The sequence below is a fragment of the Nyctibius grandis genome, chromosome 5, assembly GCF_013368605.1.
Source record: "Nyctibius grandis isolate bNycGra1 chromosome 5, bNycGra1.pri, whole genome shotgun sequence".
NCBI lineage: Eukaryota > Metazoa > Chordata > Aves > Nyctibiiformes > Nyctibiidae > Nyctibius > Nyctibius grandis.
The window spans coordinates 33,967,587-33,994,279 of NC_090662.1; the positions used below are offsets into that span (position 1 = coordinate 33,967,587).

A 26,693-nucleotide genomic window follows, 5' to 3' on the forward strand; every position below is an offset into this window, starting at 1 on the left:
GGTCAGGCATTTGTTTTTATTTTTAAACTTCAGGGTTATCATGCAATGTGCTGATCAGACATAAATTCTTTCTGCCTGGTCAATTTTTTTTCCCAAAAACATTTGTAGGTTAAATTTATATCAGCAGATTTTATGTAAGATATCATCTGGCAGCACCTGTCTAGCTTTATGCAAGATTGGGTATTGTTTGTCCTCCCACAGACAGAATAAAAGCGTAAAACCAGTACAAAACCCCATGCTGGGTACTTGGCTAACTCAACAGGATATGGGGAAAGACAGACAGGAGGAAATAAGGTTGCACTGAAGTGGTTTGTGCCATTTCACAAAATGTCATTGGGTTGCAAAACGTCTTTCATATGCACAAACTAAAATGAATTGAGAGGGACCTGCAAAGCAAGTAGAAACATAATAACTATGGCCATTGCCAAATGGGAAAAGTAGAAGGGCTGGAGTAGAGTAGAGCCCAAGACTCCAAAAAGAGAAAAATAAAAGCAGGGGAGGTATAAGAAGAGGAGGAGAGAATGTGTGTTTCTTTGTTTTATCTTGATTTTAATAACATTTCTACCAACAATCCAGGAAATCTGCATTCAGCTCTGAGCACAAGCAAGCTGTATATATGCTCCATCTGCACAGGTAATTATTTCATTTATTTGTACACAAGTGATAACATCTGCACACTGATCCCAGCAACACACCCAGCACTCCCTCTGCCCTGCCTTCCCATCTGACTCCAAGTTTGAGCTACCAAGAGGTAGCAGAATAACCAACCTGAGCATGGGTTACCTGCCTGACAGGCCAAAGACCTGTATTATTTTAAAACAATTTCCATGTCACCAATTTACATATTAAAGCAGAAAGACTGAATCAAAGTCACTGTTTGGATTCATGAAGGAATCTGGGCAGAGGAGAGAGTATCTTCTTCCTCAGCTGGAGCTCTGCATGCCCAGCATTACAATCATGGCATTTCAATGGTTCCTCTACTTCTGCCAGGTGCAATCTGGTGAACACTGCTCCAGGACAGGCATTTCAGCTCTGCTTTATAATTTAATTGAGTTCTCTAAAGTGCCTATTGTTGCACAGCAGAAGAGAAACATATGTTACTCCTGCCCTGTGGGCATAATACACAACTTTTCATTAGATCACTACCCAAAATCCTGCATATTAAAGGCTAAAAGTCTTGCAATTGCCAGGTACTAAAGTGAAATGGATTAAAGTCAAGTGGGACCCCTCAGACAAGGCTCGCTTCATCTTTGCTATTTCCCATTTAGCATATTCACTTCCGTGCCACTGGGAGATGAAGAACAGATGATGGTAATATCATCACCAAGTAACCACCTAAAATGTATTCTCTCTCTTTCTCATGTCTAGATAAAATTCTAGTCACAAGTGGTGCCTAACATGAGAGCTCGATGTGAAACTGGAAACTACAGTTCAGAAGACAGCAACACAGGTGTAGCCCCAGGGTCAGCTGATGTGGACTACTTGATATTCTGCACTTCTGGAGCAGTTTGACCTCCTTCACCCTGAATAGCAGATGTTCTGGACTCTGAAACAATACCCTACCCTCCACTTGCCAGATAGGGCTGAGGACACCATCCTGCAGCTCATCTATATCCCGCAGCACATCCGTAACATCCCTGAAGTCACTCCAGGACTCGCATCTCCATACACTGTCTGCCCCACAGTTCACATGATTAAAACCACGCTCCATTGTGCATTGCAGAAGATTCATGTTTTGGAAGACAAGCTACACCATCAGCACTTATGTCACCTGGAACTTCCACAATTCCTGGTCTTTCTCTGGAGCCAGGCCAATTCCCCATGACCACCACATACTCCTTAGTCAGGCAGCCATACCTGGAGAAAAGAGGGCCACATGAATACTTCGTCTAGGTCCTGACCAGCAATTGAAACAGAAACACTTCTTTTCATCCTGACTACTTCCTGGAGAGGTCCCAGGTTGCCAACCTCATGCAGTGAAAGGTGCTGCGAGGCATAAGAGCTGGGTGAACGATAACACCAGAGAAACCATTGCAAACATTATTTCCTTCAGTTCCTCTACATCCAGTCTGTAACTGTCTCTGCTTGTGTTTCTGGCTTCTAGATGTATGCCTGCCACAATTCTTCAGCTTAGGACTTGAGACATTACAGCCCCACAAACAACATGCTCATGAAACGAGCTATTGACAGAGGTCCTCTCTACCTTAACTCAGATAGCACTGGTTTCCTGGTTCCTCATTCCCCTCTCTCCACTTTGGTTTCCTTGTCAAAGTACTCCGTGCAGTTAAAAAAAAAAAAAACCAAACAACCCAATACCCCCCTCCAAAAACATAAGATGATTCATTTCCCTAAACATTCCTCAGCTTAGTCTCACTTGCATCTGCAAGTCAAAAGATCTTGAGGCAGTATTTGCAAAGCCCAAGCATCAGACCTATACAATGGGAACACCCCATGCATCTCCACTGGAGCAGACAGCTCTGAGGTCAGGCTTGCACTCCCACAGCGGCCAGACACCAGCACCGCTGATCAAGATTACTGTCAGCACCCCTTCGTCACTGCCTATGGCTGGAGAATGAGTGTCAGGCTGAGCAAAAATGCGTCAAGCACCTCCCTCTTTCTCCTCCTGGAAAGAAGTGTGTCAGTTTTTGCCTAGAGAAACACACAACCCAGACTCCCAACAGACCAGCAACACAAGTCAAAATAAGTAAATAAAACCCCAGCCCTCCCTTTCCCTCTAAAAAAAAAAAAAAAAAAAAGAGTGAATATGAATATGTTGATACCAGGTTGTTGTGGTTTAACCCCATCTGGCAACTAAGCACCACACAGCTGCTCGCTCACTCTCCTCACAGTGGGATGGCAGAGAGAATGGGAAGAGTAAAAGTGAGAAAACTCATGGGTTGAGATAAAGACAGTTTAACAGGTAAAGCAAAAGCCATGCGCGCAAGCAAAGCAAAACAAGGAATTCATTCACTGCTTGCCATGGGCAGGCAGGTGTTCAGCCATCCCCAGGACAGCAGGGCTCCATCACATTTAGTGGTTACTTGGGAAGACAAACGCCATCACTCTGAACCTCCCTGCCTTCCTTCTGCCCCCAGCTTTATATGCTGAGCATGACGCCATATGGTTTGGGATATCCCTTTGGTCAGTTGGGGTCAGCTGTCCCAGCTGTGTCCCCTCCCAACTTCTTGTGCACCCCCAGCCTACTCGCTGGTGGGGTGGGGTGAGGAACAGAAAAGACCTCGACTCTGTGTAAGCACTGCTCAGCAGTAACAAAAACATCTCTGCATTATCAGCACCGCTTCCAGCACAAATCCAAAACACAGCCCCATACTAGCTGAGTAGGATGAGTTACAGCCTTAACCTAGAATTGATTCAGACTTATGCTAGAAGTGACTGACAGTCAACTGATATCACAACTGCTAAGCGGCCTCTACAAAGCTGGTCTCTGTCCAGTCCCTAAAGAAACAGGTGCCCACACTACAGCAGTCAGCAGTATGGCTGTATAAATCACCACCCAAGGGCAGACCTGTCAGGCTCAAGCACATCAGCCACCAGAGCCAAACGATCCTCTGCAGAGCATTTTATTCTGAAGTGAGTCCCATACACTGCACAGTCAAGGTACTTTACACAAGGCTTTTGATTCAACTCCAACAAGACACTCCTGATGGGAGTTTTCAATACACAAACAATTAAAAAACATAACCCTCAGCATAAAAACATAACATAGAACCTCCATTAGTCCTCAAAATTTCATTTTGCATTGTTAAGACGGCAGATTTGCTTAGGTTCCAGGAAAGATGATTCTAATGAGAAATAGCCACATAAGACATACCAAATCCCAGAACTTTTATACCCTTTGCCTTCTAAGAACTAGGCCCAGAAAACAAGAACTTGCAAGCACATTCATGGAGTCAACTTTCGAATCAGCATGACAGCATCCTAACGTTGGCTTCAGAACCTGCGCTTTTCAGTGGCAATCCAGGACAATTAGTGTTGGTCATTGTATTGGGTTTGCGTGGCAAGGTTTTGATAGCAGAGGGGCTACAGGGGTGGCTTCTGCAAGAAGCTGCTAGAAGCTTCTCCTATGTCTGACAGAGCCAATGACAGTCAGCTCAAAGACAGACCTGCCGCTGGCCAAGGCTCAGCCCATCAGCAATGGTGGTAGCACATCTGGGATAACATATTTAAGGGGAAAAAAAAAAAAACACGCACAGCAGCAGTCAGAAGAGAGGAGTGAGAAGAAAGTGAGAGAAACAACTCTGCAGACACCAAGGTCAGCAAAGGAGGAGGAGGAGGAGATGCTCCAGGCACCAGAGCACCTACAGCCTGTGGTGAAGACCATGGTGAGGCAGGCTGTCCCCCTGCAGCCCATAGTAGTTAACACTGGAGCAGATACTCACCTGCAGCCCGTGAAGGACCCCACAGTGGAGCAGGTGGATGCCCAAAGGAGGCTGTGACCCTGTGGAAGCCTGCACTGGAGCAGGTTTGGTGGCAGGACCTGTGACCCCACAGGGGACCCACTCTGGAGCAGTCTGTTCCTGAAGGACTGCACTCCATGGAAGGGACGCAACGCTAGAGCAGTTCGTGATGAACTGCAGCCCATGGGAAAGGACTCACATTGGAGAAGTTAATTGAGGACTGTCTCCCATGGGAGGGACCCCATGCTGGAGCAGGGGAAGAGTGTGAGGAGTCCTCTCCCTGAGGAGGAAGGAGCAGCAGAGACTTGTGATGAACTGACCACAACCCCCATTCCCCATCCCCCTGCACAGCTCAGGGAGAGGAGGTAGAGGAAAATTGAGTCCGGAAAGAAGGGAGGAGGGGAGGGAGGGTGTTTTTAGATTTAGTTTTTATTTTCTCATTACCCTATTCTGATTCGATTGGTAATAAATTAAACTAATTTCCCCAAGTCGAGTCTGTTTTGCCTATGATGGTAATCAGTGAGTGATCTCTCCCTGTCCTTATCTCGACCCATGAGCCTTTTCATATTATTTTCTCTCCCCCATCCAGCTGAGGGGAGTGACAGATCAGCTTTGGTGGGCACCTGGTGTCCAGCCAAGGTCAACCCACCACAGTCGTACTGCTCTCCCGCACCTCAGCGGGGCGGGCAGAGCACAGGCAGAGACCCAACAGTTCTCAAGGCAGAGGCTTTCTGACGCTCAGAAAAAGGCCCTTTTGCACAGGCTTTTTTGTCTGCTTGGTTTACAGGCGCAGTGCCTGAACTCCAAACGATTCTCAACACCTCTAAGAAATACAGACCAGGTAAAACTTAAGTCAATTTCTTTCAACCCCACTCCCTTCTCCCTGCCAACCCCATCATCCCATTCAGGGAAAATGCAGTGGTCCAAATACTCCATAATGCATCACACAACCCACTTGAACCTGGCTTCCATCTATATCTTGAGGCACACAAAAAAAAAAAAAAAAGAAAAAAGACATCACACACAAACAATTTTCACATGCTTAATGTAATGGCACCCTAATTAAGTTTACAGTACTTTCATCTCCACTAGATACTGTGTTTCAAAAGTATAACGGGAAAAACAAACATGAAAAAAGCCACACTATTTTTTTTTTGTAAAGTTTTAGAAACTCAACCATTTGGAGTTACATATGCATAAATGCCTTTCAAAAAAACTGTTAAGAATTGTATTTTTCACCCTCACACAACAAAACAATAGGTTTTGCTGGGTCTTTTCACAAGATATGGAGATCAAAGATGGCACTTAAACTTCTGAAGTCAGGGACGTCAGAAGGTTATATCAGGACTTCTGCCGGAGAGCCTGCCATGAAGCAAACACTATAAATAGGAAAAGAATGTGCAAGAGCTCTGAATAAGTGAGTAGCACAACATGTTTTGCAAGCTTGTGTTCTGATAGCCATGCAACTGAAGAATGCTGGCTGAGGAAAGCCTGCCTGAATTTCTTCAGCTGAAGTCTACTCAAAGCACCCACCAAAGTCATATGGATAGGAACACACTCAACTCTGCAATACTAGTGACAAGCTCTCCTCTGGATTTTACCTTGGATCAACAACCAAACAAGCAGAAAGGTCACTTTGAGAAGCCATAGGAACAACAGGAAGTATTTGTTGGTTTTCCTATGACAAGTAATTAAGAGAACGAACACGGAAGCAGATAAAAACAGACTAGGTGTGAGTCTTTTTATGGTACTATCAGTTAGAAAACTAACCACCCTATTGTTTTGTTATCAGTTCCATACTGTGACTTTAAAGAGTTAAGGAAAACAAGTACGTTTTATATGAATAACATTTGGAGCATCCTTAAAGAGGGGACGCTAACCTAGAAGCAGCCAAGGGCCCTCGATTCTCACCTAAAAGCTTATCCTGAAAGATGGTAAACTCATGCAGCCAGTTAAAATAGACTTAAATTTTGGGGGTGGCTGTGTTTCCTACAATTTACAGTGTTCATTTTAGCTTTTATTCCCCTAATTCAGAATTGGGGGAATAGACTCAAGTTTATAACTGGTGAAAACTAGTTTTGGAGAAGTCAATGGTTTGGTTCTAGTAGAAACTTTAAACATTCCTTCTCCCAGTCTTGGGAACTGCTCATTCTGCTGTTTACATTTTTTTTTTAATTAAGAAAATATTCACTAGACTAAGAAAGGCATTAACATTTTACCTTTGCATCCTGCTTCTAGAGTTGCCTCCCACCTCTAAGTTCCAGCAGTTATAATCCCTAAAGGACATTCACTAATACTCTCTCATATTTAATACTAAAGGCTTCCAAGTCTTCAGTGTGAACAATTTTCCTCAAATGCATACAGAAATGCCCTCTAAAAAACTTGGTATCTGTGAGAGAAAGTAATTCAGAACTTTAAGTTAATAATTTGATCACTTGGATGCCCATATGATATGAAGCAGGCAGGTAATTTGATTCATGCACAGGACTGATCGAGTACATTAAAGAATAAAATCCAGAAATCTACATGAATTACAACTTTTGGTTGAATCATATATTAATTATACAGAAGAAACTAAAAATATCTACTTACACAGAAAAGGAGTGGAAATAACACAAACACATTCACTCCAGCACTTTTCCTACTATAAGAATATTGCACATTCCGATAATGTTGCACAAATTACTGGCTTTTTATAAAGACCATATATGAGGTATTAGTCTATTAATAAATAAAGAACATGGAAAAGGAAAAGCACTTAATATAATGCAACAATCCATTCCAAGTATTTAGTGAATGAAAACTGAACAAGCAATAATACGTACCCTTGAGGGGAAGGTTAAAGCTACTTAGCAAATAGGCAGCTTTCAACATCCATCCGAGAAGCAAAGGGTTAAATCTTAAGAAAGATTTTAGGAACTCAAAGTCTATATAGAACACTGCTGTTTAAAATGCTCATTCTGCTCATTTAATCAATCTGAAAGGTAAATTCTTATTTCACAATTCTAAAGGGACAGCAATACATGGGTGACAGAAATCTTATTAAGGGGAAATAATTTAATATACTAAACCTGTATTACCAGTTAAGAAATAAATGAGAACTTTTGGATTGACATAGTTAAAATATTCAGGGGTTTGTTTTTTTTTTTTCTTTTAGTTTTAAATAGTTTAGACTGGTTATGGATTTCAATGCTGCTGAAATTGATACCTATTGGTACTGTCCTTATTAGCAGATTCCAGCACCACAAGGGATTAGCTGAATACAACAATTGTAATATTCAGTTTCACTGTGTTTCTGCTAAGAATTTACCTTTCAAATCACAATGCTGAAAAATTCCTGCTGACAGGTAATAAATCTGTCAATCTAAACAGAACATATTTTTTATTTAGACACTTCCAGAAACATTAGGAATCTGTAGGCAAGCTTATCTTGTTTAAGTTCACGAGCACAGAGGAGTATTTAAGTTCAATAAACTGAGCTATGGAAACTACATCACACGCGTGGTAATATAATAAGCATAAAACAAGAGTGTTTCTGGTATGCTCTTCCAAACCTTGTTAAAGAGATATTTGTATTTTGGAAGAAAATAAAAAAAAAAAAAAAAAAAAAGACCTTGTGTGCACACAAACTTACATACATGAATAGCCCTTAAATAAGTCAACGGTTATTCAAATCTTAAAATCTTTTCAGACCAATGAAAAGCTATTTGGAAATAAAATTCCTACATCACTCTCTTAGGTGAAGCACAATCTTAACATATTCCCTCATTATTTTCCAACTTCAAAAAGTGTTTTTTTAGTAATACACTTGCAATGCTGGACAGAGTAACAAAGATCCAGGTAAGTCATATTTCTGCTGCTATTTTGTGTAAATTATCTAATTTGTACAATAACTCCGTATAAGGTAAAAACTGCAAGTGAAAACTTGGAAAGACATGATAAAAAAAAGCAGCACTTCAAAATTAAAGAATCTCCTCTGCTGCAATCCATGCACCAGTAACTCAAATAGTTCTGAATTGGCATATATGAAAAAATGATATTACACTTCTGAAATTAAAAATATATATATATCTTGTGTTGAAGTTCAAATTTAGGGAAAGTGTTTACTAAACCAAAATACATCAAGTTTTTTTCTGTCACGAGATTATTTTTTCACATGAAATTATTTCTCTCCCATTCTAAGTAGTTACTGAGACACTTACTTCCCAAATGCGTGTTGTTTCTACTCTGAAGATTAGTTTCATCTACGATTTCTTTATAGTAGTTAAGTGTTTTTTAGAACAAATATTTCAAAGAATTTTTCCATGTTACCACAAAACCAAGAAAATATTATTAAGATGTTGAAAGAAGAAGAAAAGAGATGAAAAGAAAGGAAACATTATTGTCCGGAACAGTCTGTATATGTGGTAACCATGTTTCCTCGTCTCTGAGTGACAGTCCTACAGTGCTTGCTGGATCCATGAAACCTGGTATCAGTTCGCACCGCGTGTCGGTGTGCATTTTCAAAGTCACTGAACGAAAACATTTTTTCCATATTTTCAAACACATCATCAAACAGCCCACCTCCAAAGGAGAACTCTTGGAAAGAACGTCTTTGACGATTGTGAGCTTCCCGATGACTTCGGAAGTGATTTTCAAAGTGCTTTTTTGACCGTGAGTTTTGAGTAAAGAGGTCAAAGTCTTTGAACAGATCATCAAAGTTGAAATTAAATGACTGATGGAATGGGCTTTCATTACTTCCTTGTCCTCCATGACGGCCAAACTGATCGTATTCTCTTCGTTTATTCTCATCTGATAATGTTTCATATGCTATTTCCATTAAAAAAAAAAAGGTTTTCAAAGTTTATTTACAATCCCATTTAAAAAAAAAAAAAAGGAAAAAAAAAGAAAACTTACACAAACACAAAGAGCAGCTTTCTCCCACTCCCTCAACAGGACAAATTTCAACCAAGACTTTCATTTGACACACCAGCCCAATCAAGCTCAACATTTGTTTAACTTTCTCCAAACCAAAATAAGCTGTTTCAAAATAAATAGTTATTTATTTTTAATAATAAATATAGCTATACTACGAGGACAGATTATATCCTCAAAATTTTAAATTCATATAATACAACATAGTTTAGCTATCAATAAAGATTAGCGTTTATATTTGAAAGCAAATAGCAATGACACATGGCAATCAGAAAGACTGAAGGAGAGAGCATGAGTTAGGAGCTCTATTTAACAAAATGAACTGCCTGTTGCATTCCTATCACAGAAATGCAGTGCTATGTCTGCAAAACTACTTGCCAGCAAGTTCTAGCTACACTGCAGTTACAACTAAGCAACAAGATAAACATGGAGATATAACAAAGGGAATGAATTTCCCCTATGTCCAAAATCTCAATTTTTCAAAAGTTCAACAATAAACATAAATTTTGATTGGATATACCTAAAATGGAATTAGGTTTCCATCCCATCTTTGGTCCAGAACTACAGCTAGTGGTGTTCCAAGGCAGAAGCTCTGACAGAGAATATACCCATTCTGATTTCATTAAGTATTTTAAATGCTTCTGTTTTCTTACCTGTCAAAGGCTTGCAACTATTCTATATACTTCAACACTTAAGAGTTGCTAATTCCTCCTTTAATAAGTGCTAACAACTGCAGTAAGCATCTGACAAGACTGTCCCTCCCTTTCATTATATTAATAACGACCTTTCTTTCCAAAGAACTCTTCTGTAGACAAGAAGGTAAAACCTAGAAATGTCTTACTAGCTTACTTAGGAGAACTACACAAATAGATGGACACTATAACAGACTCTGTGGGGACCAGAAGTGGGAACACCTAATTTTTCAGCAAGTCTTTTTCTACTCTTGATTATTTGCTTCCACCATTATATTTTATCACAAAACACTCATGAATGGTGGTTTCCTAGGATCACAGGATAATTCAGGGTGGAAATGACCTCAGAAGGCCTCTACTAACCTCCCGCTCAAAGTAGGGTCAGTTATGAGACCAGACTAGGTTACTCAGGGCTCTATCCACTCATTCCTGAAAAATTTCCAAGGTTGGAGACTGCACAACTACTCTAAGAAACCTACTCCAACACTGGACTATCCTGAAGTTGAAAAAGTTTTTCCTTATAACCACTCTGAACCTCTTGCACCTGTTGTCTGTTGTGCTCCCACCACAAACCACTGAAGCACCCTGCTGCAATTTTTTTTTTTTTTTTTTAATAATCTCCCCATAGTTACTGGAAAGTTGCTGTTAGATCCCCCTGGAATCCTAGTAATCCTGAGCTGGATCTTACTAGACAGATCAAAAGATAAGAAATAATCTCCTAGGGCTAAAGCTGTCCTACTGCCAAGCATTTTTGGTGACAAGATGCGTAAGAAAAAAAAAAAAAGAAAAAGCAGGAATGCAAAGGGTGTGTAAAAGACCTACCTATGTGCAAGGACACAGAAGCAAGCCAGATATTGATACTGGACATTTGACAGCACAGAAGCAGAATTAAGAAAAAAAAAAAAAAATCTTTTTACCTCTTATTCAGTAAAAACAGAGCATACTTAAATTACCACATTTGCTCACAGATGTAAGCCATGGATCAAATTATTAAGACTAAGGTTAGCATATATTACCTTCAGCAATTTCTCTAAACTTCGCTTCTGCACCAGGACTCTTATTTTTGTCTGGGTGGTATTTCATAGCCAGCTTGTGAAATGCCTTCTTGATCTGGCGGTCAGACGCGTTTTTTGGAACTCCTAAGATATCATAATAGCTCTCTGTAGCCAGTATTAATTCAGTTATCATTAAAATGCAGAGAGCAAATGTGAAGACAGATTGCGTAGTGGCCATTTCTCTGGTTCCTAGAAAGAAAAAGAAATATACTTGAAGAACAAGTTATTTCGTATTCCACAACAACTTAAAGGTACAACTATAAGCAGGAAGAAGAAGACCTGTATGCTTCAGGAGTCACTCAGTGACAGACATGCAAGCACGCTGTTTCACACATGTCAAACTCCATTGCCCTAGTTTCATCATCACAAAATATGCAAGTAAAAATACTGCAAATTCACATTTCACATGCATCACAAGCACGCTTCAGTGTTTATCTTTGATTTATAACTATCCTTAACTGTACATTCTCCCACAGACCTGTTGAAGTAAATACACAATACATTTCACTGTATCAAACAGTTCATGCTGGCACACCTGAACCAGCTTTAAACCAATCCTTGAGTTCTAGGACCATCAACACAGCAGGTCTAAAGTAAGCGCAGGCTGCAAAAACCCACTCAATACTGGAAGACCAATTCACTGACTGGCTTGTGCCACAAAAAGAGCCTGAAAACAAAACTGGCCTAGAGATCAACTGTGAGGTGCAGGAAGACAAGACTGTTAAGACACTCATGCTCAGCTTCAGAAGGTCATTTAACTGACCTAAGGTGAACATGATAAAGAGTAAAACACTCATTTAGAGTACAGAGTTCAGTCAAGTAGGGCGCATTTTCCTTTACTTTGCAATGGGCTGGGCTTAGCTTACTTTCGTATTAGATTGATACCAAAGACATGGTAGGTGTTTTTATTTATAGTACAAAGAATTCATCTGATAAATACCACTGCATATAAAGGTTTACATATGAAACTCTCAGTGTCTGAACTGAACTCAAAAAAGTCTTCTATACAAGAAAAGCAGCTTCAATAACAATTAAAAGTTGTAACTATTTTTTTTCAGCAATGTATTTGTCAAAGTTACATTTTGAAACAAACCAACACTAGAACTCAGGGAAGAAGCTGTGGCATAAATAAGTCATAAGGAAAATCAGTTCTGCATAGTCACATGATCTTTCATGATTTTTATTAAAGACAGAATGAGCTCTTCCTACCAGAAAGAGAAATCAAATTATTTTCCAAGGCCTGTGCATATTATATTTAAAGCACAGAGTATAGAAACATGGATGTTCAAAGATAGAACGCTGGCTGTCACCTAACCAGCCGGATGTATGACAAGGCCCTGAACATGCCAGAAGTAACACGTTCCCCTCACCAGATTACACTGACTTGAGTGTACCATAAGTACAACTCAAAGAGAGGAACAGTAATACTTTCCTGAAAGTTGAATACACTAACTTTACAGTCTGAGTATTGTTAAAGTTAGAATACTTTTAGATGGTACGAGGCCCTAACATTTGTCAGGCAGAGTTCAAAACCTTTGAATATCAGGTACATAAGACAACTAAGCCTTTAACAGAAAGTCCCTACTCTCTAAAGAAAATTAAAACCCAAGCACCAAAAATGGAAAAAAATACCATTTCTAACAGGTAAGTCTGGGGGCTAAAATGAATGTTGTGAGGCAAGAGCAAAAAGCTCATAAGATTAAAGTACCCATGCCCTCTCAAGCATTTATTTGGCTAGCAGCCCGCATGATATCAAGTGTTAAGGAGCAGCAGTTGAAACAAACTGTATTTTGATCAGTGTACTTAGATACCAGACAGTTCTCTTCAGTATTCTTTGTGTCTGATACCAGACATATTTTTAGTACAAGCCTTTCCAAGGCTTTTCCACATATTTTTTCTCACCATGTCACTAACCTGAAACTTTGCCACTTGGGCACTAAGAACTACACACATGTACATCCTTCCACACTTTTGGAGCTTTCTTCCTATTTGTGCTTTATAGATACAGATTTACATCTTCATCTCACACCTGAGATTGTTTTTATTTTAGTTCATTTCCCTACACCTGCATTGTGCTTGTATAATCACCTGCTGCATTCTCTTAAGGCTAACCTCCCTGCTTCTACTACTAAACACTGAAAAGACCTAAAAAGAGCAGTTTATGTCTTTCATTAAGAGCCAAATCCTCCCAAGCTCATCAGAGCCTGAGAACATCAAGTCACTCCTTTAAAGTTTTCTGCTCTGCCTAAACTTCTCAACTTCTATTATTCTTGGTAATGAATTACACCTAAGTTTTCCTTTTTCTACAGTTTTACATTAGGATTTCTGTAATGCAGTTCTATGCTATACTTCCCCTAGTTTTATCCAGATTTCTAAAGCATATTGAAAAAAAATTAGTACTTCGGTTTCACTATTTATTTAAATAGACAGATTTAATACTGCCCTTGAACAACTCAATGAAACTCAAATATAAGAATAAAATGAAATGCAAATGAAAATCAAATACAAATTAAATTCCAATATAAGCGGCATTTTAAACTTACAAGGTCAGCACAAAGACGTAGTCTTATATTCAGACACTACCATCAATTATGGAATATATTTTTTAGAAAATACCTATTTTATATGCTGTCAGCATGAGTATTGCTATTGTTAACTAAGATGCTAAATGTCTGACCTCCGCCCTGCCATCCCTAACTATTTTTACAATCCCTTTCAAAATAAAATCTCTTTTAAACACTTAGTCTGCTTATGTCTCTTCTCCCTCCATTTCTCAATCGAAAAGGGACAGATAAGTTTCACTTTCCAGGCTATGCACAGCAGTTACTTAAAACACATTCCAGAATTCATTAAGTTCCATATACTTCTTGACATTAAGCTCACGCCACAAAACAGTCCCTCCTAACAATTATGAAGAACGACATTTTATTTGAATACAACTAGCAATAAAGTTAGAAATGTTATTAACACAGATTAACTGTTTAATTCTGTTGGATAAGTAGTTACAAACCCCAACTACTATTAAGATTGGTATAAGAATTATACAGTATAATGTTTATCAAAAGTATTATAGAGTTCACAACACTCAATCGGTTCTCCATAAGTTTATCAATAGCTACACAGTGAAGTGATGTTTAAGGATGATGTACCTGGAATAAAATCTGTCACATATAGAAAATAAGGAGCTACTTCCATCTTGTATTTGCAATGCAAATTCCCTATTCCATCCCTCTTTGAAAGCAACCAGCAAAGATCTTAGATGTATGCTTACATTCACGAAGACTCACATACTCAGAAAATCCACAGCATCACGACTGTTCTGATTACATGAACTGTGATGCACTACTCAGTGGAATTCTGATATCATATAATTATTTTTGCAAATGATTTATTAAAAGTAAGAAAGTTACGAAAGTCTTCCATTTGTTCTCATATCACGACTAACCCGATGAGCAAACAAGTCTCCCAGTCCACAACCAGCTAGACAAAAGTCTGTCAAACTGTACTTTTCTTGGCCTCTCCTACACTGACCGGAAAGCAAATCCGGGATAAGGCTACTGAATCTTGCTCTGGAGAACAAGGAAACGAGACAAAGCCTGCTCTGGCATCGTCATCCCTAGCCAAACCCCTAGTGAACCTCACTAGAGCCGTACCACAAAACAAGGCCGAGGCAGACCTCGGCAGAAGATACCAGCGATATTAAGTGACGTTGTCCCATCTCCAAGTCGGCCAGGCTTGCGAAAGACCACAGCAGACGGGCCTAGCGAGAAGTGAGAGCCCAGAGGGGCCCAAAGGATAAATAAATCCACCAGACCGAGTCCCAGTGTCCCCCCTTGCCCACACCGTCCCCAGCCCCCCGCCCCCAGCCGCCCGAGCGCCTCCGAACCCCTCCGGCGTCTGTGCGTCTGCCTTCCCTCCAGCTACCTCAGCACCCCTCCGCCTTCCCCAAGCCCTTCCACAGCGGCCCAGGCCCTTCGCTGCCGCCCCTCTCCCCGTCGGGGGAAGGCCCGGCGCCCGCCGCGCCCCTCACCTCAGCGCTCGCTCGCCACCGCCGCCAGCACAGAGGCCGCTGCCCCTCAGCGCCGCGCGCGCCGCTCCCGCCCAAGGGCCGCCGGCGCTCACGCAGACCCTCCCCCCGCCCCCCGACGGCGATTCCTACACGAAGCGCTGCGCCATTGGCTGCTCGGCCCCACGTGACGCGACGCACGCAGGCTGCCACCGCTGCCGGTGCCGCTGGGGGGCGGGGCTTTCTCTCCTGACGCGAGGGGCGGTGGCGGCCGTTGTCCCCGTGATTCCCGCCCCTCGCTGCCGCCGCACGAAAGGTTCCGCCCCGCGCCCGGGCCGCGCCGCCCCGCTCCGCCATGCCGCGGTACTGCGCCGCGTCCTGCTGCAAGAACCGGGGGGGCCAGAGCGCCAGGGACCAGCGCAAGCTGAGCTTCTACCCGTGAGTGGCCGGGAAGGGGGCAGGGTCGGGGTGAGGGCTGGCCCTGGGGACGGCGAACGCCGGAGGGGCCGACGCCGGGTGAGGCGAGGCCCGCGGCGGCCTCTCGGGAGCCGGGGTGGGTAAATGGCCGAGAAACTAACTTTAGGGGCTGGGAGCCGCCTCTGAACCCTGCCTGGTCCGCAGCGGCTGGAGGGAAATAACGCGCTCATCTCGCGGGGGGAAGGTGTAGGGAAGAAGGGTGGACAGGCTGGGTGTTGGATCACCCCCGCGAAGACGGACGGTACTTGCTTGGGGAGGGGAAAGGTACAGCAGCGGCGAAGGGCTCTTGGGCAGAGGGTTCATGAAGTGAAAACCAAAGGGATTCGACTAAAAAATTAAAATTTGCGCTTATAACCGTGAGGCTGTTTAGCTGTTAGAGCGCAGTAGCACCGGTGACCCTGTTGTGTTTCAACCGTGGCTGAAAGGGGTGTTTCAGCAGGGCAAGCATTAGAGGAGGCATTGGCTTAATGGTGACGGAGCTGAGTATCCTCTGTCTGACGGCTTGCAAGCTAAGCAAAGGGCCTAAAAGAGTAGGAAAGTAAAAATATACTGATTCTTTGAAATTAAATATTGCCACTAGAATTATTATCTCAGCTACTCTGCGAACAGAGGCATTGCTGGTTTGTTCGGAGGCAGCTGAGCTAGCTGGAAGCTAACTAGCTCTGTTGCCAAAAACCAGTTTATGGTGGCTGCACAGGACTGTCCGGCCACCTGATTGATTAGGCACCATCCCAGGCCCGCAGTAACCTCTGTACTGCTCTGGCTGTTGGTTCCCAGAATGGTGAGTTAAAAACAGTGTTTCTCAACCCTGAGAGGAGCACAATGCAAGTAACTAAATACTAATGTGGTTCTGTTGATTAAAAGTATGATAAACATTTGTCAAGAGAAGGAATTTTGTAGCATTTAAGAAAACTTTGAAGAATAAATTTCACAACTAGCCTCAAAATCTGCTTTGGTAAAATACATACCTCTAAGTTGTCAGTTTATTTCAGTTGCTGAGTAGTCATTGTTATTCCAAGATCAAGAAGGCTATGTAGAAAGACCCACAGCAAAACTGCTTTGAAAGGGATTTTAGTTTAGATTGAATGAAAGATCTTTTTCCTGGCATGTCTCTTAATATGTGTTTAATCATAAAACAATCATGAAAATGAGGGGAAATAAATTATTTATATTTCTTTAGAGAATGTGAGTGCCACACAGATGATCAAAACAAGTTTGAGTGCTGATACATATTTATATTCAAATGTATGGCATCAGTGTAAAGATGATTGCAAAAACACAGTGGTTTTATCTAGCTGTTGAATTGTGCTGCATTATGAGTATCGTGGTCCTGTAGAAGGGGTGCTGAGATTTGGTGTATAGAGATCTCTTGCCCTACATTAGTCAGCTGCTACTGATGCAAATTGCAAGTTTTATTCTCTTGCCTTTTACCGCCCCAGAGAAGTCCTCTGCTGCTCTGTGGTTTTGGGTCTGAGTCCCTTATGAACTTTTTAAACTGTGACCTAATCTCAGCTTGTCTAACTGCCTGCCTTTGTTTTATTTCTTCACCTCTCTGACTTGTGCAGTGGTGGCAGCTCCTGAATAAATTCTGTCGACTTCCTCTTTCCATTTTCCTTTTTTTGTGCCTCATTTACACCAGAGAACAGATTCTGTTGATTAGTAAGGGGGTATTGAAGGAGGAGCAGGTTATCAGGTAGCTAAAATAATACATTTTGCTATCAGACATTGTCTCTCACTACAGATTATTTTGTTTCCTGTCTGAAGGTGGCTGACTGTGGGGAAGGCAGTGAGTGCTGTGTTGCAAGGGTAACGGCAGTGGAAGCAAATTCTCTAACCCTTCTTGGAGAGGGTGTGATTGGTGACATGACCTTCAGCTGAAAGAAGCCATCCTCTTACTGAGACCCTTCTTTGGACCTATGTAGTAACATCCCAGGCTAAGCTGTGTTACTCATGGGGCATGCTGTACAATATATATATAATGCTGCCGTTGGGTGCACACAGTCTAAGTAGGCAGGATTTGAAAAGGCTGAACCTCTAACTTGTCCTTGAGGGGTTATTGTGTTCTTGCTAGCATTCTTCCTTGCATTCCTGCAGACACTCAGAGCCAGATGCATCAAAAGCTTGCTCTGTTTCCTTGGTAACTTCAAAACTTAAATGGCAACAAATTCAAACGATTGGGGAAGGGGTGAAGACACCACATTTATCCTGTGAATCTCAGGTATCTTCCTCTCAAAATCAGCTAAGTTTGCAGTTTTGGAACACTGTAGGCCTGCATAAGACAGTCATTGCCATGTGTGGCTTTTGAAGGAAACCTACAGCTTCAGGGATTTGAGGGTGGGATCTAGGGTTTGCCAAGAAGTAGCCTGGCTGACTGGTGCCTTTTGTAGCATTCGGGTGATACTGGCCACTCCAGGCTCTCTCCCCAGCTTCTGGTGTGCAGGAATACCTCACTGCAGAACCAATTTTTTTTGTGCATTGAAGTTCCATGGTAATAAGCATAACCAAAAGAACTAATTGTTAATTAAAAGGAAAAAAGAGCTAAGGGAAGAGAAATTGAGTTAGGAATGCTCCATTTCTATTTAGGGAGTAAAACAAAATGGCTCTTGTAAAGAGACTGTAGGCACTTGTTCACATCTGGATGTTTCTGTTGTCCATCATACTGCCCACAGCTAATACTTTTTACATCCTACAGTTACAATCAGGTCAGGTTTAATGACCACATGAATCTCTCACAGTTTCATATACACAAAAAAATAGATTTTTTTTTTAAATTATTATTGCTCATGAATCTAAGGAATAATGCTTTCTTAACAAAAATTATTTAACAGTGCTCAGAATTCAAGTTATGGTTTATGTACATTATATAGAATCAATCACAGAATCATTTTGGTTGGAAAGGATCTTTAAGTCCAACTGTTAACCTAGCACTGCCAAGTCCACCACTAAACCATGTCCCTAAGCACCATATCTACATGTCTTTTAAATACCTCCAGGGATGGTGACTCCACCACTTCCCTGGACAGCCTGTTCCACTGCTTGACAACCCTTTCAGTGAAGAAATTTTTTCCTAATATCCAATCTAATGCAACTTGAGGCCATTTCCTCTTGCCCTATCACTTGTTACTTGGGAGAAGAGACCGACACCCACCTTACTACATCCTCCTTTCAGGTAGTTGTAGAGAGCGATAAGTCTCCCCTGAGCCTTCTTTTCTCCAGACTAAACAACCCCAGATCTCTAAGCCACTCCTCATAAGACTTGTTCTCTAGACCCTTCACCAGCTTCATTGCCCTTCTTCAGATATATGTGGTTATATGCTAGGGTTGAAAGGAACTTGATATGCACCAGAGAAATCTGTAAGCGCATTACCAGTCCCCTGATGTCTGTCTGGTAAGAGGTAAGAGCCAAGAGTGGTATGAATGTTCATGTTACCATTACCATAACTGCTTGACTCTACATGCATCATAATTAGCCTTTGATTTACGTATCACGATTCATTAAGTAAATTACATATATTCGCCCACTTTCTTTTAATGTAGTTCTCTTTCCCATGTAATTTGTGTGACTGTTTGCATATATTTTCAAAATTGATTTAATTTTATTCTGTGAATGTGTGTACTTTTTCCTTTTCAAGTAGGTTAGATGATTGAGAAGTTATTTATGGACTACATAATATTATGTGCGTTTTCAATGCTGAAGAAAGCTTAATTGCTGAAACACGAAATATAGAAATGCTTTGCATTTGTGTGTATTTACTTTTTGAACAAAATTTAAAACCTGCACTGGAAATAGTCACATTTCCAAGTTACCAGGTAATCCGAAGTATGACGTATATTAAGAGATTCTCTGTTATACAAAAAATAGTGACGTAAGTTTTTATTACTCATTTTTAGTAAGACAAAAAGCTCCACAAATACTATTTCTAAAATGAGGACCAGACATAACTTTAAATGAAGTCAGAGTATTTTATCGGACTTCAGCAGAACTACTTTTTGAGCAAGTGTTGCAGGATCAAGCCTTTTAAAACATCTTGGCCATGGGTTCTGAAACACTGGGCTGGCAGAAATCAATAGAAATTCTGCTGCTGAACTCTGGAGCAAATATCCAACCAGAAATAATTTGGATAATTAATGAATTAACAACCAAGTGATATCCTGATTAGCATTGCATATTTAAAATTTTTTTTAAAGTATTATTTTAATCTTTTTATGAGAAGGACTACATTGTAAGGATCAATGAGATATTCTTTATTTGAAAAGCAGAAAGAAATAAAAGAAAAAAAATAACAGCTTTTTTTGTTTGTGTTTTTGTTTGTTCTTTCAACTGCTTTAAAAAGATTTCCACTTCATGATAAAGAGAGACTTGAGAAATGGTTGCGGAATATGAAACGAGATTCATGGACTCCAAGTAAACACCAGCTTCTATGCAGTGATCATTTTACCCCCGATTCCCTTGATGTGCGATGGGGTATACGATACTTGAAGCATACTGCTGTACCAACAATTTTCTCTTCCCCAGATGATGAAGTAATGTATTCCTATCTTTGTTTATTGTAGTACAAAGCTAACCAACTATTTATTTAATACAGATGTTCTAATTGTCTGTGATTTATTAATATTCTATTTTAAAAATAGAATAACTGCCCATCAAAAAATTTGTCAACAGGACTAACACAAAATGAATATGTGATTCCATAGTGTAAAGGGAGAACAACTTCCCATATTTTGACTGGAGGTTCAATATCTTTTTTAATTGGAAATTACAGAAGCATTTCCTATAGGAAATTTCCCATAGGAAAATAAATTTCTTATGAGAATATTATGATTCTCAATATTTTTTCCTGTGCAATTACTCTTAATTAGTATTTTAATCTTCTTTTAAGGCCTTTTATTAACTGTACATAAATACTGGCTTTAGAATGCATTAGTTTCAAACTACATATTTCTCTTTCCTGTTCTAATCTCTCTAACACCTGAGAGCTCAGGAGTGTAGGCTGCTGAAGATAAGCCACAAAGACTGTTCCATCTTGTCTTTCACAGAGTTGTACAATTGGTTACATAAAAATACTGTGCTACACAGGCACCTAATCTTGATCAAAGCTATGCTAATTCTCGTCTGGCCCGTAACTGCCTTCCTCTGGATCACCATATTGGAGGTGGGAGAAATGGAAAGACTAGAATTACTAACAAAACTAAATTGCTGAAACTGAAATGTGTGGCTAATTACTTTTACAAAATAATTTATTTTGAGTCATAAAGTTCTCTGTCTTCTTGGACAGCTGCAAGTGCTGCCCAGACTGCTTTTGACTCTGTAGAGTGAAAAGCACTCTTGATGAATCTCTCAAATATAAAAATAGAAAATCTTGCAATTTGTGGCGGTAGTAACTTATCTTTCCTTCCACCCCCTCCACCCTGCTTCAATGTATCCTTCACTTCCCCCTGCTCTCATTGTAACAGGGAGCCCTGCCTCTGGAAATGGTCTTTGCTGCCCTGTGCTTCTGTGCAATTGCAGATAAACTATGAGATTTCCCCCAAAGAAAAGTCAGCTTTTCCCCACCTCTTCATTCTCTCTTCTTTTGCATGTGACCATAGACCAGTCATAGTACACAGAATCACAGAATCAATCAGGTTGGAAGAGACCTCTGGGATCATCAAGTCCAACCATTGCCCTGACACCACCATGTCAACTAGACCATGGCACTAAGTGCCATGTCCAGTCTTTTCTTAAACACATCCAGAAATGGTGACTCTACCACCTCCTTGGGCAGCCCATTCCAATGTCTAATGACCCCTTCTGAGAAGAAATGCTTCCTAATGTCCAATGTGAACCTCCCCTGGCAAAGCTTGAGGCTATGTCCTCTTGTCCTATTGCTAGTTGCCTGGGAGAAGAGGCTGACTCCCACTCCCCTACAACCTCCCTTCAGGTAGTTGTAGACTGCAATAAGGTCACCTCTGAGCCTCCTCTTCTCCAGGCTAAACAACCCCAGCTCCCTCAGCTGTTCCTCATAGGTCATACCCTCCAGACCCTTCAGCAGCTTGGTCGCCCTTTACTGGACTCGCTCCAACACCTCAACATCTTTCTTGAAGTGCGGGGCCCAGAACTGAACACAGTACTCAAGGTGCGGCCTCACCAGTGCCGAGTACAGAGGGACGATCACTTGCCTAGACCGGCTGGCTACACTATTCCTAATAGAGGCCAGGATGCCAGTGGTCTTCTTGGCCACCTGGACACACTGCTGGCTCATGTTCAGCTGGCTGTCGATCAGCACCCCCAGGTCTCTTTCCACCAGGCCGCTTTCTAACCACTCTTCCCCCAGCCTGTGGCGCTGCATGGGGTTGTTGTGGCCGAAGTGTAAGACCCAGCACTTGTTCTTGTTGAACCTCATGCCGTTGGTCTCGGCCCATCTATCTAACCTGTCCAGATCCCTCTGTAGGGCCTTCCTACCCTCCAGCAGATCAACACTCCCACCCAGCTTGGTGTCATCTGCAAATTTACTGAGGGTGCACACACCTACGAAGGTGGACAGTGGAGTTACGAAGTTAACAAACTTCTTATGCTGTGGTGTTGCCAAGAACATACCAATGGCTTCTGTAAGTTATTTTTACATTAGCTATATATATGGGAAATCCCAGATAAATATGTCCAGTTTGGGAAAAGAATATTCTATGCTTCCTTTCAATGTATCCATCAATTCCCTGCTATCAAAAGAAAAGCAGTTCTTTTCCAGTTCTTGATATCTGTGGTACTGTGAATTTGCTTTCCTGGGGTCTCACTCTCTCTGGCGTTACTTTCTTAAATCTCACTCTCTGACTGCATTTTTCTAAACATCTACACATACCCTGTCAGTGACCACCTCAGCAAATCAACAATATCCATTGGCCACTGGTTCTGTAGTTGCCCCAAAACTGAAATTTCTACATAGACTGAATATTCACAAAGACATGGGAAAGAACTGTGCTTATTCTGGGGGAGAATCCCTTCTTATTATGTGCCCAAGTTCATGTAGAAGAAGAAGAAGCTGAAGTCCCAAGCTGCCTTTCAACACTTGTCTATAAACCCTTGGTTTGGAAAACAGAGCGGCACAGAGAGGGGAGAGTTGCAATATTTGTGTATTGTTCTCCAACACTTTGCTTTATGTATTACAGAGCAAGTGTAGAATCATAGAATCGTTTTGGTTGGAAAAGATCTTTTAAGATCATCGAGTCCAACTGTTAACCTAGAGCTGCCAAGTCCACCACTAAACCATGTCCCTAACCACCACATCTACTTGTCTTTTAAATACCTCCAGGGATGGTGACTCCACCACTTCCCTGGACAGCCTGTTCCACTGCTTGACAACCCTTTCAGTGAAGAAATTTTTCCTGATATCCCATCTAAAGAGTAGTGTAGGTGTAGGGTATCTTCCCGGAAATGCTTAATAATTTAATTATTTCTTCTTCTAAACAAATAATGCTTTTGTCTGACGAGCAGTGTTAGTTGCCTGCATTTCAATATTGGTAACCATTGTACATTAGTCTGCAAGAATTTTTATTTTGCAGACTGTCGTAAGAGTGTGAGGGCAGGGACAGATGGACAAGGAAGCTTTTCAATGAAGTCAAGGTCTTCAAGCATCTCTATCCAGAGAGGTGTTTTGGTGCCTTTCCTTCAACCTTAATGGCAGTCTTGATAGGCAAGGATATGGGGGACATTTCCCTAATTTATTTCATAAGATACTTGTCTAGTTAAAAGATTTAGTCTGAGAAGGCCTTTTTCCACTGCTGGTAGAACAGTGAAAGGGAAATACTTAATGCTGTCAAAATCCCTAAGATTAATGTGATGTTAAGTATCACCTTTGAAAAGATAAAGGTAACCAAATGAATTCTATTTTTGTATACATTTTTCAGTCCTTTAACACTGACATTTTGTATAAAATCAAATTTCAAAGTATAAGGTATTTAGGATACTTCAGACTACATACGTACTTTTATGAACATACACTTTCAAATTATCTTTTCCATCACAATCTGTTTTTTTTCAGCCTGGCTCTTCTCCTCCCTGCCCCCCTCCCTTTTTTTTTTTTGCCTGGCCTATATTTAGTTAGCAAAGTTAAAGTTTATTCTTGTTCTGTTTGTTTTGTGCTGGGTTGTTTTGGTTTTATTTTTTAGTCCACAGGCCTAACATGAGTACAAGTTCTGTAGCTTGGTCTCTTCATAATCAAGCCTACTAGTAAAAAATAAGACACTCGGTGTTAGTGTATTTTTGTTTCACTGACTGACATCAAAAAGCTTGTTTGGTTACTGATCTTAAATCTAATCATGTGGTAATGTAGTTTATGTGGAGGAGAGGAAAAGAAGGTGGCTAAAAAGGATAAGCTTCAAATTGTCCCTCTTTCGGTAACAACTTCTGTTTAAAGTCCTGATAAAATCTTATCCTCCTGTTAAAATCTGTCCATCCAAAGAAAGTTCTCCATTGCTATGAATAGTGAAGCTTAGTTGTCAGAATTGAATTGCTTGTTTAAAAAAACGGCCTGTGTGTTTGTTCATGAATGTGTTTCACTGTTCTGCAAGCCTGTGTTCATAATCTTTGTTATTGTTGTTATTAAATTCTCTTTGGGGTGGACAACATGACTAAAAGTTTGCTATAACTGGCTAAAACAACTTTGTTGCGTCTTTAATGCAAAAATCTTGTACTGTGTTGTGTATTTAATACATATATATTTAATACATATATATTTAATACATATATATTTAATACATATATATTTAATACAGTGTTTCAGGGGGTAATTGGAAATGCTAGCCAGTCTTTGTCAAACAGATTTGTCTAGCCACTTGTCTTCAAGTGCTTTTAAAATTATGATGACTCATGCAAATCGGTAAAGTTCCTTAGAGTTTGAAAAACAAAAGAAAAAGTATTGTTGCCTTTAGAGCTTTAAAATAATATTTTAACATTTAGGACCTGAAATGAAGTTATGGAAGACACTTAGATGAATTTTCAGGTCTCTGGTGTAATTTTTAAATGGTGCTCATGTAAATTACTAGTTCTGCAGTACCATGCTACAGAACGAGATTTGCCCAATTTTTTTTTATGTTCAAGTGATTTCCTAGTTACAAGGTGATTGGATTTTGTTTGTTTGTTTGTTTTTTTTCTTCAGAAAAAAAATTCTTCTCGGAACACCCCACAAGAGATAAAGGGAGAAGACCTGGAAGAAACAAACACAAATGTAGAGTCAGAGAAGGCATCTGTATCGCTTGAACCTTGTACGCCAAAGAAAAATCCTGTAATTGCAGAAAATGTAGATGAACAAGCAGAAGTAGTTTGCTCAACTGCATTGAGTAAACCTTTACAAATTCAAAAACTACAGCTTCAAAACGGAGAAGACTTTCAGGCAGACAGTGTCATTCTTGATAATTCATCTAAGCAGGATATACATCAACCTAATCCTGTTTTAATGGCAGCAGCAGTCCAGAGCATGGAAGCTGCCGGTGTTCATACTTCTGTAGTGGATCCAGTATGTTGTACAGCTACAGTCTTGCAATTTACAGACCCTGACTACTTGAATTCATCTCTGAAACTGAAAAACGCTTTAGGTTCAATTACTGACTATGCAATTGAAAGTCCTAACTCTCATGTTGTAGGCTGTTCTGTTGAAGTACAGCCAACAAGTGAAAATGCAGTTTTACTGAGTACAGTCACACAAACTATTGAACAGTTCAGTGAAAGTGAAGAATCTGTCATTGCTATCATTGTGCCAGCCGAGAGTGCAGAAGAGCCTGAAATAGTAAATAGTTCTTTCCTGCCTATTAAGCAAGAGTTTCTTGACACAGAGGAGACAGAAACAGATAAATCTGTGTATATGAATGCATATGGTGGAAGTGAAGTACTACAAACCGAGCATTCATACTGCAAACAAGACATAGACAGAGATCACCTTTGGCAAAAAATTTCAAAGCTCCACTCTAAGATCACTCTACTTGAAATGCAGGAGAGAAAAACTTTGGGGAGACTCAGGTCCTTGGAAGCTCTTATTGGACAATTGAAGCAAGAAAACCTGCTTTCTGAAGAAAAGCTGAAGATTGTAGAAAACTGCTTTACAACACTTGAAGTGACTATGATACAGTAAAGGCTTTCAATGATTCTTCTAAGATATCTTTTTAGCCTCTTTGTCCCATTTGTACAAATTAACTTTTATTTCAGTCATGGTATTTTAAACATCTAATGCAAATTGTGTGAATAGCAAATATTCTTTAAAATGTTACATCAACCACTACCAAAGCTAGCTTGTAGAATATTGCCTATAAAACATGACTCGTGAGTAAGCTTTAAAAGAAAATGAAACCTGTTAAAGTTTTGTTAAGAAGTATATGAATTGAATCAATACAGATAAATTAAACCTTTCTAGCTGCAAGCTCCTCTGAAACATGCAACTTCTGCATTTGGGGCAGCAGTAGAACAGACAGAATAAGCATGTAGGATGGACAACTATAAATCTGTTGTTTTTTTTAAAAAAAACAACCACCAAAGTAGTGTCCCAAGTCTCTTTCAAATGAGTAATGACTGTATGTAATACATATTGTCCAGTGAGGCCACAATTACTCTTTAATCTTCTGTTCACCTAATGTTTGTTCTGATAGCTTTTTGTACACTCTGACCTTATTAAAATTGTTTCTGCAATAAAAGGTGTTTCTTTTCATTTAGTTTAGAAACAAAACTTCTTTAAGAATATTGTTACAGTGAACAGGTCCATGTCTTTTTTTGGATGATTCAACTCAAATGGAAACAACCACCTTAAATAGTGATATTTTTGCTGGTTAGTAAAAGGGGAAAGCTCTAACTATTCAGTGAGTGCTATCTGCACAGCATTGATCCTCCTGGGTAATGCATATACTCTTAATAATACACTGAAGAAAACAGTGCTTTGCAGAGCAAAGTGCTAGTGAAAGTAGCAGAATCTGGCTTATTATTTTTCTATATCTTACTCTTCAAGAAGTGGAATTACAAGACTAGAAATCTGCTCCCCTGTATTGATCTTATTCACTACAGGAGAAAGATACTGACAGTTCATTTTGAGGGAAATTAATTTGCTTAAATACTTTCTGCTTATTCTGTCTTTGTGCCACCCCTTAGATCTAGAGTTCACTGTATAATCTCGTA

The 26,693-nt window shown here is 40.4% G+C and overlaps 2 protein-coding genes across 4 annotated transcripts; one reads left to right on the top strand and one right to left on the bottom strand.

Moving 5' to 3' along the window:
• Nucleotides 1–5,446: 5,446 nt before the first annotated feature.
• DNAJB9 (DnaJ heat shock protein family (Hsp40) member B9) lies at nucleotides 5,447–15,201 on the bottom strand. The gene is made up of 3 exons (XM_068402250.1): nucleotides 15,110–15,201; nucleotides 11,041–11,268; nucleotides 5,447–9,227 (listed from the first exon to the last, which is right to left on the bottom strand). The coding sequence occupies exons 2-3, from the start codon at nucleotides 11,255–11,257 to the stop codon at nucleotides 8,797–8,799; spliced, it is 648 nt and encodes a 215-aa protein (XP_068258351.1). The 5' UTR covers nucleotides 11,258–11,268; nucleotides 15,110–15,201; the 3' UTR covers nucleotides 5,447–8,796.
• Nucleotides 15,202–15,398: 197 nt separating this feature from the next.
• Nucleotides 15,399–26,218, top strand: THAP5 (THAP domain containing 5). 3 transcript variants are annotated; one of them, XM_068402112.1, is made up of 3 exons: nucleotides 15,399–15,523; nucleotides 19,897–20,086; nucleotides 24,694–26,218. In XM_068402112.1, the coding sequence occupies exons 1-3, from the start codon at nucleotides 15,441–15,443 to the stop codon at nucleotides 25,660–25,662; spliced, it is 1,242 nt and encodes a 413-aa protein (XP_068258213.1). In that variant the 5' UTR covers nucleotides 15,399–15,440; the 3' UTR covers nucleotides 25,663–26,218. The 3 variants fall into 3 exon arrangements, with proteins under 3 accessions (XP_068258213.1, XP_068258215.1, XP_068258214.1); XM_068402114.1 differs by lacking the exon at nucleotides 15,399–15,523 and adding an exon at nucleotides 16,984–17,780; XM_068402113.1 differs by lacking the exon at nucleotides 15,399–15,523 and adding an exon at nucleotides 17,795–18,957.
• Nucleotides 26,219–26,693: the final 475 nt, after the last annotated feature.

Coding starts and splice junctions, on each gene's coding strand:
- THAP5 (XM_068402112.1), top strand. CDS start 15,441: ATGCCGCGGTACTGCGCCGCGTCCTGCTGCAAGAACCGGGGGGGCCAG. Junction 15,524..19,896: donor CGCAAGCTGAGCTTCTACCC/GTGAGTGGCCGG, acceptor TGCTTTAAAAAG/ATTTCCACTTCATGATAAAG. Junction 20,087..24,693: donor TCTCTTCCCCAGATGATGAA/GTAATGTATTCC, acceptor TTTTTTCTTCAG/AAAAAAAATTCTTCTCGGAA.
- DNAJB9 (XM_068402250.1), bottom strand. CDS start 11,257: ATGGCCACTACGCAATCTGTCTTCACATTTGCTCTCTGCATTTTAATG. Junction 9,228..11,040: donor GTTTAGAGAAATTGCTGAAG/GTAATATATGCT, acceptor TAATGGAAATAG/CATATGAAACATTATCAGAT.